Source organism: Clupea harengus, chromosome 16 (genome assembly GCF_900700415.2).
Source record: "Clupea harengus chromosome 16, Ch_v2.0.2, whole genome shotgun sequence".
NCBI lineage: Eukaryota > Metazoa > Chordata > Actinopteri > Clupeiformes > Clupeidae > Clupea > Clupea harengus.
Window position 1 is genome coordinate 16937341 of NC_045167.1, and position 16399 is coordinate 16953739.

Consider the following 16399-nt stretch of genomic DNA (forward strand, 5'->3'; position numbering starts at 1 on the left):
ATGAGAATGAATTCCTTATTTGTCCTTCCTTCCTGCCTCCATTTCTTCCTTTTATTATGTTGTAGTCCGTCCCTCAAAACATGGAGAAGAAAACACACACATTCATGCATCACTTTTAAGAGAAATAAATTACTAATGACACAGTAGCATCACCTCAAGCTTGACTATGGCATGTAAGATCAAGATCATTCAGAACATTATTTTACTGTATATAATTGTCATCGGAGAGTAATCAAATAACCATATGGAATGTAATGATTTGTACATTGACACAGGCCTACATTTTAATTTCATTACTCATTAACATTTTCATTGTCTATTATGCCAAATGTTAACATCACAATTGTCGCGGTCTCTATTTAAATGCACAACCTAGGCTAAATGGGTTAATACATTAATTCCAAACTGAATAGACTACAGCAGAAAAAAAAGCTATTGTACTAATATGTATGCATGTAATAATGTAAACATTATTATTATAAACCGATCTTTCAAAACAACATGTTAAGAAGGAGATTCCATTATTTTAAACACATTCTGAAGTGCATATCATAGGCGGAGATCCCGGGGGACGGGGGGACGTGTCCCCCCCTACCATAAAGTTGTCCCCCCCAACAATCATTGACATTTTTTTTTTGATTTAAAAAAAAAAAAAAAAAAATTAAAAATACGACGACACAAGCGGTGCTAATTATAGATGTAAAACAATGTGTTTTTTAAGTGTTGAGAAAAAATCATGTTCCCCCTATTCCTCAAAGTGGTTTGGTTCACATGCTGTTTCCAACGGGCAGGGCTACCGGCAGCTCCGTGTTGCAGTTAATCAGCCCAGTAGCCTACACGGTCAGATTGTCAGACTGTTTCCTACTCTGTCCCCTGTCGCTGCCGCTATGATACACGATATGTAAAGAGATTTACCTCATTCTCGAACGCAGTAAGAACATGTAAAGAAGAAGTTTTTTTCTAAACTCCATTTACGAAGTTCCAATCGATATGCACAAGTATACATAAGTTTATTAATGGATTGGCATGACAACGTGAACGTTTGCCGATAACACACGAATGCCGGTAATTAACACAGTTAAGATGGCTAGCTAGACAGTCTAGGACACTGTCCTGTCAGGGGCAGGTTCATGCTAGTTAATAAACGTAGGTCTACATCTCAGTGCCTCTCCAGATTTGTTAAATTATCTGAAGTTAAATGAATGTCATATTTTTCTGCGGTCCATGAACTATGCTGGTAGTGTACTATGGAGTTACAGTGGCGCAGGAGGTAGAGAAGTTGTATTATAATCAAAAGGTTGCTAGTTCGATTCCCTGTTGAGCTGTTTTATAACTTATTTTGATCATCAAGTTCTCTTGAACTTATTTGTCTGTGAATAGATATTTCGTGTTAGTACATTTAATGCTGTTTAGATCATTCTAAAATGACTTCGAATTTCTGTTTGTAAATGTGATAAGAGAATTCCGTATTTAGCAGTTTATGCTAGCTCTCGTGAAAGCAATTTTTTCATGTCCCCCCCCCCGGAATTACTCTCTGAAATTTGACCATGTATTGTCCCCCCCTACAATGAAATGGGATCTCCGCCCCTGAGTGCATTAGGCATATGTCGAAGTCTATGCCTAATGCACTAGAAACATTGCTAAGGTGCAACCGTTTCTCGCTCAGGCTGACACCGAAAGACTGATGCACGCGTTTATCACAAGCAGGCTAGACTACTGTAACTCGCTTTTGTCTGGTCTACCAAAAAAAGCCATTAGTCAACTACAAACAATACAGAATGCAGCAGCGCGAGTCCTCACTAAAACAAGACGGAGAGCGCACTTCACACCAGTATTAAAATCACTGCACTGGCTACCTGTTAGTTTTAGAATAGATTTCAAGGTTCTCTTACTAGTCTATAAATCACTCCATAGTCATGCACCTGAATATAAACTCCTCAAAAAAAGTTCGGAAATGTTATTTTCGATTATTCCTCCCCTTTCATAATACCAATTCCAATTATCGTGGGAAAGCCTGATTAGTCACCTTTACAACGAGGTACAACTTGTAAGGATCGTGCATTCGTGGAATGAGCAACACAGCTAATCGTGTCGGTAGCGGCCCAAAAAATGTGCCAAAATCCCCTGCAATATTCTTCTGTTGGTATTCACTCTCGTTTTGAGTTGCTTGGTGGATTGGATGATTGCGCTCTCCCACAGTAATAAGGAAGGAAAAAACAACACATATTGGCCATATTGGTGTCAGAAACGAAATGCTTGAGTGCGTCCAATGGGATCACCACCAACGTCTACGTAGATTTTGAAGCACGCCCATGTAGGGAGTCTGGCTACATGGCCTTGGACCGCCCCCCACCACCACTCGACCCACCCAGTTTAAAGACGGTTCGGTGACCTGGCGCCATTTTATTCTTGCAAGCCTTAGAAACACTTGGATAAGCTAGCTAGCAGCATGAATCAATGTCGACAACCAAGATGCTCAGTGGTCGGCTGCACAGATCAGCACAAATGCCTTCATGTGACTCCAGCTTCAGAAGATACAAGATTGAAATGGATTGATTTCATATATGAAGGCAATCTTCCTGCAAGAGTTGGCAAATATCTGTTAGTGTGCGCTAACCACTTTGAATTGGACTGTTTTGTCAACCTGGGCCAATATAACGCTGGACTCGCTGGAAGGTTGATATTGAAAGGGGGGTCGGTGCCATCTATCCGTCGCAGGACTGAAGACGAGGGAAATGTAAGTATTTTTGTTTTTAAATAATTCTGGTATTTGCTTCTTTTAGACATGTTGTGTGGTGGTTAGCGACGTTAGCATGTTGTAGGGGGACTAATTCAAACAGCGATTTATCTACCGTGTTATTTTAGTGGTGGTTAATTGATACAATCGTGAATAAGTGCTGTGTCTTATCAAAACTAATCTCCTGAGCAAGCAAGAGTGCCAATATGGGCTAACGAGTTGTAGCTAAAACCCATATAAAAGAGCTATACAGCTCGTTAGCTATTAGCACTCTAGCTTGCTCAGGAGAGTTTAGCAGAGAGCAATTGTTCACGATTGTATCAATTGTACATCTTGGTTTCTTTGGCGGCTGTTGTCACATCCAACAGCACATTATATCCCGGGCATTTTGAACTTTCTGTGGGTTGTGGCCGTAAACAGCTCGCTAGCTATTAGCACTGTAGATTGCTCAAGAGAGTATCATAGCTAAAATAATCCATGAATTGAGAATTTCATGCAGCCATTAACGGCGCCTTGGCTGTTCACGAACACCCTCCTCCTTCTCAAACGCCTAAGCTAAAGCAAGTAAATGCATTTTATTCGCCATAGTAGCTAGCTAATAATAGTAGTTGATAACCAACGGATAATAATGTATCGCTAAAATGTATGATTTCCGTTGATAAGGTTAGAGAATTCTCGCACTAAAAAGGCGCTGAAGGCAGCGCTTTTTTCTCAGGCGTGAACAAGTCTGTTCCATGCTTACATGAACAGCAGTTAGTTTGAATGTAATTTTGCTAAGAGACACTTTTTTTGCGGTGTGTTTGTATGCAGCTAGTGTGTGAGACCTCGGAGCCAGTTTGTGTATAGCAATCCCTAAGGATTTTTACAATGATGGGCGTCATTCATAAACGACTTGATAAGCAGCTTAGACTCACCTGCAGTTACCAAAACAGTTTGTCACTGTGGGGCATTTGAGGGTTTTGTGTATAGTACAGCACAAGTTAAAAATACTCTTCACTGTATGATTATTTCATAATGATTTATGAGAAAAATGCCGGGTTGGTAGTATGCCAATGTTATTGTACCTACTGTGTTGTTATGTGCATTACGTTAACGGGGTTACCCATAATGCAGTAGGCTTACTGGCAGTAGACTGTGAGATGCATGTTAGAAGTCGCCCAGTAAAAGTTATAGCAAAACCCACACTGACCGTGTGAGCGTATTATTGTAAAGTGCACTACACGGCATAACATGGTGTCAGAAGTAGAACTTCTGTGAAGCGACGGAGAGAACGGCGCACTGACGAAAGATTTGAGCAAGTTGGAGCTGTACAGAAAGTAGGCTACCAGACGGCTAGTCAACGTCAATGCTAGCGCAGAAACTTAGCAGCGAGAGCGAGGGAGAAGAACGTGACGAGAACGAATGGAGTAATGTGGCCGAGGCACAGTCGGTAGAGCCTCCAACGTCGTCAACTTCGCAAGAAACGTCCTCAACTTCGCAAGAAACGCCCAGAGAAAGGATTCCAGAACGAAATACAATCATGGATAAGCTAAGTTCACCCACACCCATGCAGTTTACTGGCAATCTTGCTGATAATTGGAAACGTTTCAAACTAAGATTTGAAATATATGTAGCTGCAAGTGGAATAGGATGGAGAGATGAGAAAGTGCAAGCACAAATCCTTTTGCATGTAATTGGGGAAGATGCACTAGACATCTTCAATAGCTTTCAAATTGAAGATGAAAATCTCAAATTGTCAACCGTGGTGGCTAAATTTGAAGCATACTTTATACCCACTAAAAACATCACGTACGAGAGATACAAGTTCTTTTCCTGTGACCAAAAGTCCGGCATCAGTTTTGATCAGTACTTAGCTGAACTGTATGTCTTGAGCAAGTCATGTGAATTCCAAGATCTTAGAGATTCACTAATAAAAGACTGCATAGTTTGTGGAATTGCAGACAATGGATTAAGAGAGAGATTGTTGCGTGAGAAAAATTTGACTTTGGACAGGACTATGGATTTGTGCAGAGTTGCGCAGAGCTCGCGTGCGCAAGTAAAAGAACTGAGTAAATCAGAAATGGCTGTGCATGCAGTAAAAACAAATGAACACTACAAGAACCGTCAGGCTAGACAAAAGACTGAAAAAGGGACTGAAATGAAATGCAACAAATGTGGAGGCAGTCATGCTCCTCGATCATGTCCTGCCTATGGAAAGACCTGTAATAATTGTAACAAAATGAATCACTATGCGAGATGCTGCATGGCTGGTGACACAAAGAGAAAAGTGCACACAGTGGATGAGGAACCAAAGGAACTTTTTGTTGATGTAGTGCAGGCATCTAGTGAAAAACAAGAATGGATCTTACCAGTGACTGTAAATGAAACAATAATTCCTTTCAAATTGGATACCGGAGCCCAAGTTAACCTGCTGTCAGCAGCTGACTACAGTACACTCAAAGTGAAAAGCAAGATTCATCCTGTGAATGTTAGAGTGACAGGCTATAGAGGAGAAAGTGTGCACGTTAAAGGGAGTTGTTTAGCAACTTTTCAGCACAAGGGCCAGAGCCTAAAGGCACAGCTACTGATAGTTGACAAGAAAGTGCAGCCAATATTGGGCCTATCTGCCTGTGAAAAGCTCAATCTTGTCAAAACAGTGTTCGTAGTTGCCTCAGAGCCCAACAATGATCAAGATGCACTCATGACTGAGTACAAGGATATTTTTGAGGGACTAGGCTGTTTACCTGGTGAGCACAAAATACACATTGATGAGACTGTTGCACCAGTAGTTCATGCATGCAGGAAAGTTCCTTTTGCACTAAGAGAGAGACTGACAGAGGAATTAGCACGCATGGAAAAGCTTAACGTCATAAAGAAAATTGATGAACCGACAGATTGGGTGAGCTCACTAGTTATAGTGCAAAAGACAAATGGTGCAATGAGGATATGTCTAGATCCCAGAGATCTGAACAAAGCTGTAAAAAGAGAACACTTCAAGTTGCCAACACGCGAAGAGATCATGTCCCAGTTTGCTGATGCCAAATGGTTCAGTAAACTTGATGCATCCTCAGGTTTTTGGCAAATGAAGCGTAATGAGGCTAGTTCAAGACTCTGCACCTTTAATACACCTGAAGGGCGCTACCGCTTCTTTCGCCTGCCGTATGGGATACTTTCTGCTCCGGAAGTCTACCACAAGACGATCCACACAATATTTGAGAACATCCCTGGGGTCACGACCATGATGGATGACGTCATCGTCTGGGGGTCAACAAAGATGGAACACGACACACGGCTGAGGCAAGTACTGGACCGGACACGAACCATCAACCTGAAACTCAACAAAGACAAATGTGAGTTTGCAGTCAAGTCACTTACCTTTATTGGAGATGTCGTATCCGAGGAGGGGGTGAGTCCTGACCCGAGGAAGACGTCAGCCATTGCAAACATGGAGAAACCCCAAAACAAGGAAGAGGTGAGGCGTTTCCTTGGGATGGTGACCTACCTTGCGAAATTCATCCCCAGGCTGTCCACCGTTTCAGCACCACTAAGAATGCTGTTAGAGCAGAACAATGAGTGGATGTGGCAACATGAGCAAGAAAAGTGCTTCCAGACACTGAAAAACATATTGACCTCAGAATCTGTGCTCAAGTTCTACGACCCAAAGAGGAACACAAGAATCTCAGCGGATGCATCACAGCATGGCCTAGGAGCTGTCCTTCTACAGCTGCATGAGGAGACCTGGCAACCAGTGGCCTACGCGTCTAGGGCCCTGACGAGTGCAGAAGTCAACTATGCACAAATTGAGAAGGAGTTGCTGGCCTCAACGTATGCATGTGAACGCTTCCATCAGTACGTATACGGACAAGCCGTCGAAGTTGAAACAGACCATAAACCATTGGTCGCCATCATGTCCAAGCCATTGACTGACTGTCCAATGAAAATACAGCGCATGTTGATTAGGCTGCAGAAATATGATGTGAAGATGATGTACACACCTGGAAAATACATGTATGCGGCTGATGCGCTCTCTAGAGCTGTGGACAAACATGAAAGACAGGACAGTGAGAAATGCACTGATATACAAGCGTATGTTGATATGATCATGACGTCACTTCCTGTGTCAAGCGAAAGAAGAGAACAGATCAGAAAAGAAACTGCAAAGGACGAGACGATGAAAGAGCTCAAGAAGATGATCTCAAGAGGATGGCCTGAACACAAAAGTGACTGTCCACTACAAGTTCAAGACTACTGGACATACAGAACTGAGTTGTCAGTCGTCGATGACATAGTGTTCAAGGGCAATAAATTCGTAATTCCATCTTCCATGCGCAAAGACATGCTAAGAAAGATACATGAAGGGCACTTGGGGGAAGAGAAGGGTTAACGCAGAGCACGTGAGGTCATGTATTGGCCAAGAATGAACCAAGACATTGGCCACACTACGGCCTCGTGCGAAATATGCTTGACCTATAGACCTAAGCAGCAAGCAAAGCCACTCATGACGTACCCTGTGCCAGACAGACCATTTCAAAGAGTGGGAGCAGATTTGTTTGACTGTCATGGTAAGAGCCATATAGTGGTGACAGATTACTTTTCCAACTACCCAGAAGTAGCAACTCTACAGACGACATCTAGCAAAGCTGTCATTGCGTTTCTGAAAACTGTTTTTGCAAGACATGGTGTACCATGCGAGCTTGTCTCTGATAATGGTCCGCAGTTTGCAAGCAGTGAGTTTGCTGACTTTGCAAAAGAGTGGGGGTTCCAACACACAACATCCAGCCCACATTATCCAAGATCAAATGGCCTTGCAGAAAGCTCAGTGAAGGTGGTCAAAGGCCTCATGAAAAAAGCACAAGATGGAAAGGCAGACTTTCATCAGAGTCTGATGATCTACAGAAGTGCACCATTGCAGAATGGTCTATCACCAGCTCAGATGCTGATGGGACGGCGCATACGCACAAATCTGTCTATACTTGAGGACCTGCTGACACCTAAAGGTGCACACAAAGTTAAAGTGGCCAAAATAAAAGAGAAACAGAAACAAAAACAGCAACATGATAAGAGAGCTAAACACTTACGTGACCTAAAGCCAGGAGAACATGTCAGAATCCGAGATCATGTGACTGGCATCTGGAACATGCAAGGATCTGTTCAAAGAGAAGTGGCACCACGCTCTTACCAAATCCAGACGGAGCATGGGGCGTCTCTGAGAAGGAATCGAGTGGATCTCAAGCCACAAGTGTCGAGCCAGCAATGTGAGGAGCAACCGGACAGTACAGCACAAGTCGGAGACACCACAAGTGACCTGCTTGACCAAACTTCAGAGAACGAGGCGACAGATCCTGATGTACCAAGCGTGACGACACCTTGCAGACCAAAGCGCAATGTTCAGCCTCCTAAAAGCTGAACACTAGAGACTGTAAATGGGTTCAAATGAGTTAAAAAGTTATAAAATGTTGTATTGTGAGCATAAATGCAAGAATGAGCATTAGATCAATGTAATGTGAGGTTCGTGGTTGATTTGACATATGTTGTCTGAGTTAGGTTAAATGTAATGTCTTCTTTCAAAGGGGGGAGATGTGTTGTTATGTGCATTACGTTAACGGGGTTACCCAGAATGCAGTAGGCTTACTGGCAGTAGACTGTGAGATGCATGTTAGAAGTCGCCCAGTAAAAGTTATAGCAAAACCCACACTGACCGTGTGAGCGTATTATTGTAAAGTGCACTACACGGCATAACACCTACTCTTCTGTGTTGTGAAACTGATATTAGATGTAATGGAATACAACATTTCTTCAAATGCTAGTGATGTATTTGCTTTTAGTTCATGTTGTATGCATGGCAGTGCAAGGATAATGGTCAGTGAGATGACATTTTAATTTGTTTAGCTTTTATTTACAGTATGGAGTATTTTCCTTTTACTACATTCAGGAAAAAAACATGCATAACATTGCTTTTGTTCTTTAGGAAGAACATCTGGACATTGTCCTAGGCTACATCATGTGGCCTGTCAGACAGATCCTCCAAAGATGCATATCTGGAGCACCAGCAGAAGGGCAGGACCACTCTGATTTTTCGTCCCAGAAAGCCCCAAAACCAGCTAACAAAGCTTCTGTAAACTTCAAAACTTCAAACTTCAAAGTACTTTATTTGTCATTGTCACAAAAACAACGAGACAGTAGAGGCAGCAACAGACAGCTAAAAATGTAGGTTGCTGTGGACATTAACTGCCACAGCTAAATAATAATAAATAACAATCAATGAATAGATAAATAAATATCCCTGAGTAAATTAAAAAAGAAATATATACATTGAGGTGCATCAATAGTTGCAGGGTGGAGTGTTAAGAGTGCAGTCTATGAGGGCGGGCCGGGCCGGGCCGGGGGGGAGGTGGGGTGGTTTTGGGTGAGCTGTTGAGAAGCCTTATTGCACGAGGGTAAAAGCTCTTTGCCATTCTGGAGGTGCGCGCTTTTGTTGATCTGAACCTTTTCCCTGACGGGAGTAGCGGGAACAGATAATGGGCAGGGTGGGAAGGGTCCGTGAGGATGCGATTTGAACGCTGCAGGCATCGGGAGGAGGAGATGGAATAGATGTCGGGCAGCTCTGCTCCGATGATCCTGCCTGCTGTTTTAATCAGCCTCTGGATGGCTGCCTGCTCCGCTTTTGTGCAGCTGGAGAACCATACGTTCAGGCAGTATGTCAGCACACTCTCTATAGCGCAGCGGTAGAAGTTGCTCAGTAGTCTCTGAGGAAGGTGTTCTTTCCTCAACTTCCGGAGGTAGAAGAGGCGTTGCTGGGCTTTCTCCAAGACGGAAGCTGTGTTGTTGTCCCAGGACAACTCCTCCGTCAGCGTTAGACCCAGAAACTTAAAAGAGGTGACTCGCTCAACCTCTTCCCCGTTGATGTAGAGTGGGAGATGGTGATTGTGCTGAGCAGACTTCCGGAAGTCAATGATCATCTCTTTTGTTTTCTTTAAGTTGAGGCTGAGGTTGTGCTCAGAACACCAGGCTGCCAGGTTTCCCACTTCTTGCCTGTAGGCAGCCTCATCGTTGTTGGAGATGAGGCCAAGCACTGTTGTGTCATCTGCAAATTTAAAGATGTAGTTGGATGGGCAGGAGGGAGTACAGTCATGGGTGTAGAGAGTGTATAATAGTACGCCAAAGACCTGTAACGTCTGAGCAAAGTTTACATTGTATTGAGAGAATAAATGGTGACACACATCTGTTGAGTCTTCCTTTGTAAACAGTATGGCTACTGATGGCACAAACAATGTTTTTTTTTTATTATTACCCATGTACTAGCCAGTACATTTAAAAGCTATGCTTAAAAAGTCTATAGACACAGTTTTGGTATGTAACATGTCAACAGGTACAAGGCCCGGATGATTAACCATGCATGCATGTTGGTTGGTTTGGAAGCTGCAGTAGTCTTCTTGTTACCTTGAATATTGAAAGTGTAAGTATCATGGAATATAAAACAGAAGATGACTGCATAATTACAATGCCATTCACAAAGAATTATACTTGTGGGATCTTCCTGCAGCATACATTCTCAGGCTCTGTAGGCATTTGCTCACACTTGGCACAAATACACCTGTATAGATAGAAGAGTTTTAAAAAGTGACAACATTGCAGGTAAAGTGTATTTGAATGTTGTGTTACAGTTACAGACATAAGTCGACAAATACAACAATATAATGAGAAAACAAGGTTTGAATGAGGTAAATACGTTATGTTCTACACCTGCTTGGTCCATTACTGTTTTCAGATAATATTTTACTTTACAGCTGGAGCTTAACTCGTGTATTTTGCTATGCACCACTTGAGAAAAATTATTAAACAGGATACATAAAAATTCAAACAGTCCAGCCATCAAAAGCAAGCTAAGTCCCACATGGTAGATAGCTAGCTATCCTGCAAGCCATCTGGTTGAATTATTGAAAAATTGTATTCTGACAGAACACTGAAGAGAAGGGTGTATTTGTTTGGCTGTTGCTCGTGTAGCAGGCATAATGGCGTTCCCATTACCTGCATTTATATAAACACTTTTCACAAACAGTAACTTCCATAAACACACTGTATTTGTTACATACTCGTACATGCACACACTATTTACTAGCATTGCGATGCTCTCGACACCGACAACAGACCATATTTCCTAAGCCAAAGTAAAAAAATAAAAAAACAAATGTAGAATTGACAAAATGTACTTACCATTCAGAAACGTCCTGTTGTACCCTACATTCTTAAACTTGTTTGGGAGCCTCTTCTTGTTCAGGGTCTGAACAATCTACATCTCAATCTCGTTTCCAGTGGCCATATTTTTCGTTTCAAACGTTTCAAAGAGTAGCCCAAAACCACGGAGGAGGGGGGAGGGGGAGGGGTTAGCTGGCTCATTAGCATAGGAGCTCAAAACAGCTTGTTTGAGAGAAGGGTTGTATTAAGCAGGGTAAAAGGGTACAGTTTATAATGATCCTTGTGGTATTTTGACCAAACTATGTTACAGACATTTCATCAAGACCCCAAGGAACCATATCAACTTGTGGTAAAATGGGCATACGATGGGTCCTTTAATTAATGTAATGGCATGGCAGATGAGGAGTTATATGAATGGTTAATGAATGTATGTATGAATGTAAACGGTAAGCTTAAATGTTACAAGTGTCAGTCAAACTGAATGTAATATACAATCCAAAAGAAAAAGTACAACTGTAATTAATAGCAAGTGAATACACAGATTGGATGCCTATTAGACCAAATTCACATAAATTACCAGATAAACCTGAATACATGACATAGAAAATAACATAACCTGAGATGAATAACCAAACCTGAAATTAATGGGTGAGATAAATGGTGGACGAGAGACAAACAGACAGAGTGATCTAATAAGATTGTAAGGGGAGAGAGGACCTTCACACTCAAATGAAGGAAAGCAGAAACAGCAGCAAAAGAATAAGAGAGAAGAGAGAACAAGAGAGAAAAGTAAGCCTCCATAAACTCTAAAGTGTTTGGTTTTGTACCTCAAGACTCTTTGCTATAACTTTCCCCACCAGCCAATTTCTTAAGGCCACCATCTGTCCTTGATGTCCTAAGATAATATGCAGCATGTGGCATTTAGTTCAAAGGGGACCAGGATCTTGGGTGCCTAATACCAATGCATGAGGGTTGCATTGAAAACAATTTTGACCCCCTGGAATAATTTAAATCCAGAAAATGGATATTCTCTAAATTAATTCTGCCTAACAAGTGTTTGTGATTAAAAAAAAAAAACTCTGGTGTTTGTACACAGCCGTGACCCTGTAAATGGGAAACGAGCACAGTGGCCCAGACTGCGCCACAAAAAAAAAAAAACATCAACACAGTGCTTCAGGAGTACAGAAGGGAGGAGTGTGTTTTGATTGACTGTAGAGCTCAATCAGTTCCGAAACTGAAACGGAATCGCAGACTGCATTTTGATTGGGTTAATAGTTCTACCAGGAGAAAACACTACAGCATCTTAAAAGTCGGTCCTAGATCCATCACACATTTTTGTCAAATTTAGCGAATTTTCCATTATGGTCCTCTAGATTCCCAGATGTGAGCGCTCAAAAAAAAGTGGCCCGGACAGAGACTGTGTGAAGCACACCGCGGATTCTAACCTTTAATCAAATAACACTTGAATAGAAGTACGTTATTTTTTCCAGTAGGGGTCAGCAGAGGAACATATTCTCAAAGACCCTCTGGTACGTAGGTTGCATTTTGAACCAATTGCATACAACCGGAGAAGTCCGAGCCAATCAAAACGCATTTTATTTTCACATCAAGAAAAGAAGCTGGGGAAACATAGGGGACTTTGGTACAATCAGCATGGCGGAGGACAGCGTTACATTGACTTGACATTTATTCAAAATGTTTGGGAATATACCCATCATCATATTTACGATTAGGTTGTGTGACTCGAGCTCCCAGATTAGCCAGGTTTGTAGAATACATATTTTCCCGGGTTTGTTACTTATGTTTGTCAGGCAATTGCTTATGTGTCTGACCAACCAACGCTGCTTGGCGTAACTGAGATGCTAAAATTAGATTGTCGTGCAGCTACAGCCGAGTGAGGGTATGTCATATGCGCCCTTCATGTGCTATCGGAAATGTCTTGAAGAGTTGGGGAGGATAATACATTAATGCCCATTCGAAGTCGCAATTACAAAGGGGAAACAATTGGATTTTCCTGATACCGGAGTTGACGAGTTGTGACGTTGGAAGGGGCGTGAAATGTCAACAGTAGGCTATAAAATGATTCAATTCTTTCGTACTGCACATCATTAGTTTCTTAAAACAAAATTAGACTGCTATTAACGTGAATCATGAAACTCCATTAATTCAACAGTCAAGTTTATTTAAGTCAAATTCAGGAGTAAATAAATGTAGCATGGTTCATTGTTAATCTAATCTCAGTACTTGAAATGCAGTTGAAATCCCTCGTGCTAAATATTTATAGGTTTCTCTCTGCGAAATCATTTCATAGTGATAGTTTTAAGGCAATGCAGAAAATAATTAATTTGGTATTACGTTCAAGGCAGATTTTACGTTTTAAAGCTATTTTAGTAACAATGAAAAACTGTTTATAGCCTAGTAGTAGCCTAGGAAGATAGAAGGTTGAAGAGATATGCATTACCAGAGTTATTTTTGCCACAGTGCACATGCAAACAATAAGATGAATCTATAAATGCAAAGGAAGGTGTGATCCTTTTGGCTTCTTAACTACATTTTAACTACTTTGCAAGAGTCAGTAGAATACTGTTTGAATATGTGTTTGAATACACATAGATAACAACTTCCCACTTATGATAATGTGTTTTAAATGATACATTAATTATAGTATAGTACTGAAATAGTCTGTAACTATAGACGTTAAACTCAATGATGGCGCTATTTAAAACGTGGTGTTTTCAAATGGTTGGTTATAATCAAACCCAAATTCACTTTGTGAGGTGTGGGGTTGGGTTCTTGTCCCTGGGCCTGAGCTGGGACAAACGGCAGGGCCTGGCTGGGTGCAATAGCCTGGCTGAGCTAGGCTACTGTTGAAATACTTCTGCGGAAAAAACACTTAATGTTGACTGGATAAACTGAAATGTGTACATAGTCTCTCTGTATTTTACACTAACACACTAAGCTTAGTTTTAGACTAAATGTATGCTGCGGTCCCTAATGTCATTTTCACCAATAATATTCCAACCCTGCAGTAGGACCATAAAAAATTATCCCAAATGGAAACCTGTCCTTATGTTTTTCAGCAGTGTCCGTCTCAGTGAATATGGAGAGGGGGTCAGCAGATGGGGGACGGGCACAGGCTGGGTCCAGCTGTTCCCCCTCTGCCCCCGACACAAACAAGGAGGCAGAGCTGAGCATGGCCATGGTCTGGTCCATCCAAGAGGCGGTGGAGCGCCAGACGCTGCAGATTGGCATCTCGGCTTGCGGTGCCACAGCTGTGGTAGACGTCCTGCAGGCACTGGGCATCACCGTGGTGGCGGAGTTAGTGGATAGCCATGTTAGGACGCGCCTGCGCAGGAATGAGTCCCCGCTGCCAGACTACCTGCACTCACGGAGTGAAGCAGGTGTGTGCACGCAGACATGCACACACACACACACACGCACTTACTGTCACGGCTGCAGAGGCCGAGTAATACAGATTTGGATCCAAAAGCAGACAAAAGCAACAAAGTCTCTTCAAAAAGGTCTTTTAATTAACTGCTCTTCAGCAGAATGAACGTCTTTCAAAACAGAGGCAATGGTAAGAGATCCAACAGAAAAAAAACAGCAAAGCTCAGAAGATACTAAACATGGGGATCTCAATGAGGCAAGGCAGGCAGCAATAGACAGAAACAGAAAAACTCACAGGCCAGGCTAGGGCTAAATACTCAGTCAAAAGCACTTCAAGAAATCCCTCAAAGGGTTAAATCCAAAATGGTAATCCAAGGCAAACATACAGGCAGGAGGAACGCAACAGGCAGACGAGGCAAGAGAGTTTTCCAGACAAGCGAGGAGATAATCCAGCACTGAATGCTCCTCAGAGCGGGATTTAATTAGATAAAATCAAGATGATCCGGAGCGGATCGTAACACACACACACACATACACACACACACACACAAACATAGACATGCACAGTCACTTTTATCTGCTTGCATATAGCATGTACACAGATACAAATTTAGTTTGTTGTTGGATTTTTTCACACGGTCATGGACACCTAGCCCTCTATAGTTAATGATCAAGTACTGAAGTTGTGCATACCTGTAGGGAAAAATATGTTTAGCATTAAAATATATATGTTGGATATCTTTCCATCTCACTGATTTTCTTCTTGTGTGTATGTGTGCGTGCGTTTGTATTCTGTCTCAGGTGCCACCCACCAGCAGCTGATAGCTGGCGCAGAGCAGGCCAGTGATGGCAAGGTGCTGGGGCGCTTCTTCTCCCTGCACCCCCAGCGCAAAGTTAGGCTGGTTCCCTGGCTGGCCAGTTGGATCCGCAGGGGAGCAGTGCCTGTGGCCACCATGAACATGCAGCGGGCAGTACCCGCAGGAGAGGAGATACCTGATGCCTGGCACCACCAGCTGATCTTTGGGGTGGGACCCAATGCTGTGTTCATGGCCAATCCTTTAGATGTGGGTCAGTATGGGATAACACAGTTGTACTCACGTACAGTGCCACAGTAGATATGTGTGCGTGTTTAATTTCACAGTGTGTGTTGTACGTGTGAATACATTTTCAGTAAGTGAGGGGGAGGTGCATGAACGTCTCTGCAGTGAGTCGGTCCTCCTGGTTCGGAGAGAAGATGTGCTGCAGAGACTGACAGGTGATACCCCCCAATCAGCAATCTCAGATCACCCTGACCCTCGATGGAAAGTTCTTGATGTGGAAGGTGGGTCTGTTTCAGATTTTTCACTGGTGGCTCCTACTCATTTGGAGTCCTAGGGTAATTTATCTCATCCTCCAACGCAATCTACCCTTTCTTAGCTCTCAATTAATCTTCTATCACAATGTAATTTGCAATCTTTTTTTTTCATTCAAACATGCAGACCTAAAATAGTGTCTAACAGGCAAGGAAGAATATGCTATGAATTCTAACGTCAGACTCTAGCATGTCTGAAGGCATTTGGGAGAGAGGTTTATACACTGTACAGCTCTGTACATGCTGGCCTCTGTGACACAGACTCTCATTAACCTGAACCCCAGTTGGGTTTAATGGCAGAACGAGTAGTAAGAGACAGTGGGATTGTGGGATAAAATAAGCAATCTTGAGCAGAGGCAGAGCTCAAGTGTCAGTCGCTAGCTACAATTGCTACATCTCTGAAGGTGTAAGGGTAGATGTTTATACATCACACAGACAGATCTGCATTAGTTGGCCGCTGTTACAGAGTAAACTTTTGTGTTGTTGTTTTCACAGGTCAGGTGAAGCAGATGATCACTGAGGAAGATCTGAGTGATGAAGAACACCCTAAAATGATGCATATCGTAATCCCTGCTGCTTACACCTCTGGGGTCACACTGTTCACCCTCAGAGACTCTGATGTTGGGCGCAGTCTTTTACATGCTCCTGAACTCCCTATGCTGTGATTGGACAAACTTGGTATTCTTTATTAAATATGACAAGGTGAAGGCCTACCTTTGTGACATTTGCTGTCTGGGACATTTGCCCCC

At 42.5% G+C, this 16399-nt stretch overlaps 1 protein-coding gene across 2 annotated transcripts; it reads left to right on the forward strand.

Annotated features, from left to right (window-relative positions):
* The first annotated feature begins 12501 nt into the window (after positions 1 to 12501).
* LOC105889589 lies at positions 12502 to 16361 on the forward strand. Of its 2 annotated transcripts, none has more exons than XM_012815461.2 (5): positions 12502 to 12676; positions 13993 to 14313; positions 15101 to 15367; positions 15471 to 15620; positions 16146 to 16361. In XM_012815461.2, the coding sequence occupies exons 2-5, from the start codon at positions 14013 to 14015 to the stop codon at positions 16313 to 16315; spliced, it is 888 nt and encodes a 295-aa protein (XP_012670915.1). In that variant the 5' UTR covers positions 12502 to 12676; positions 13993 to 14012; the 3' UTR covers positions 16316 to 16361. The 2 variants fall into 2 exon arrangements, with proteins under 2 accessions (XP_012670915.1, XP_012670916.1); XM_012815462.2 differs by having other exon boundaries at positions 13996 to 14313.
* The last annotated feature ends 38 nt before the right edge of the window (positions 16362 to 16399 follow it).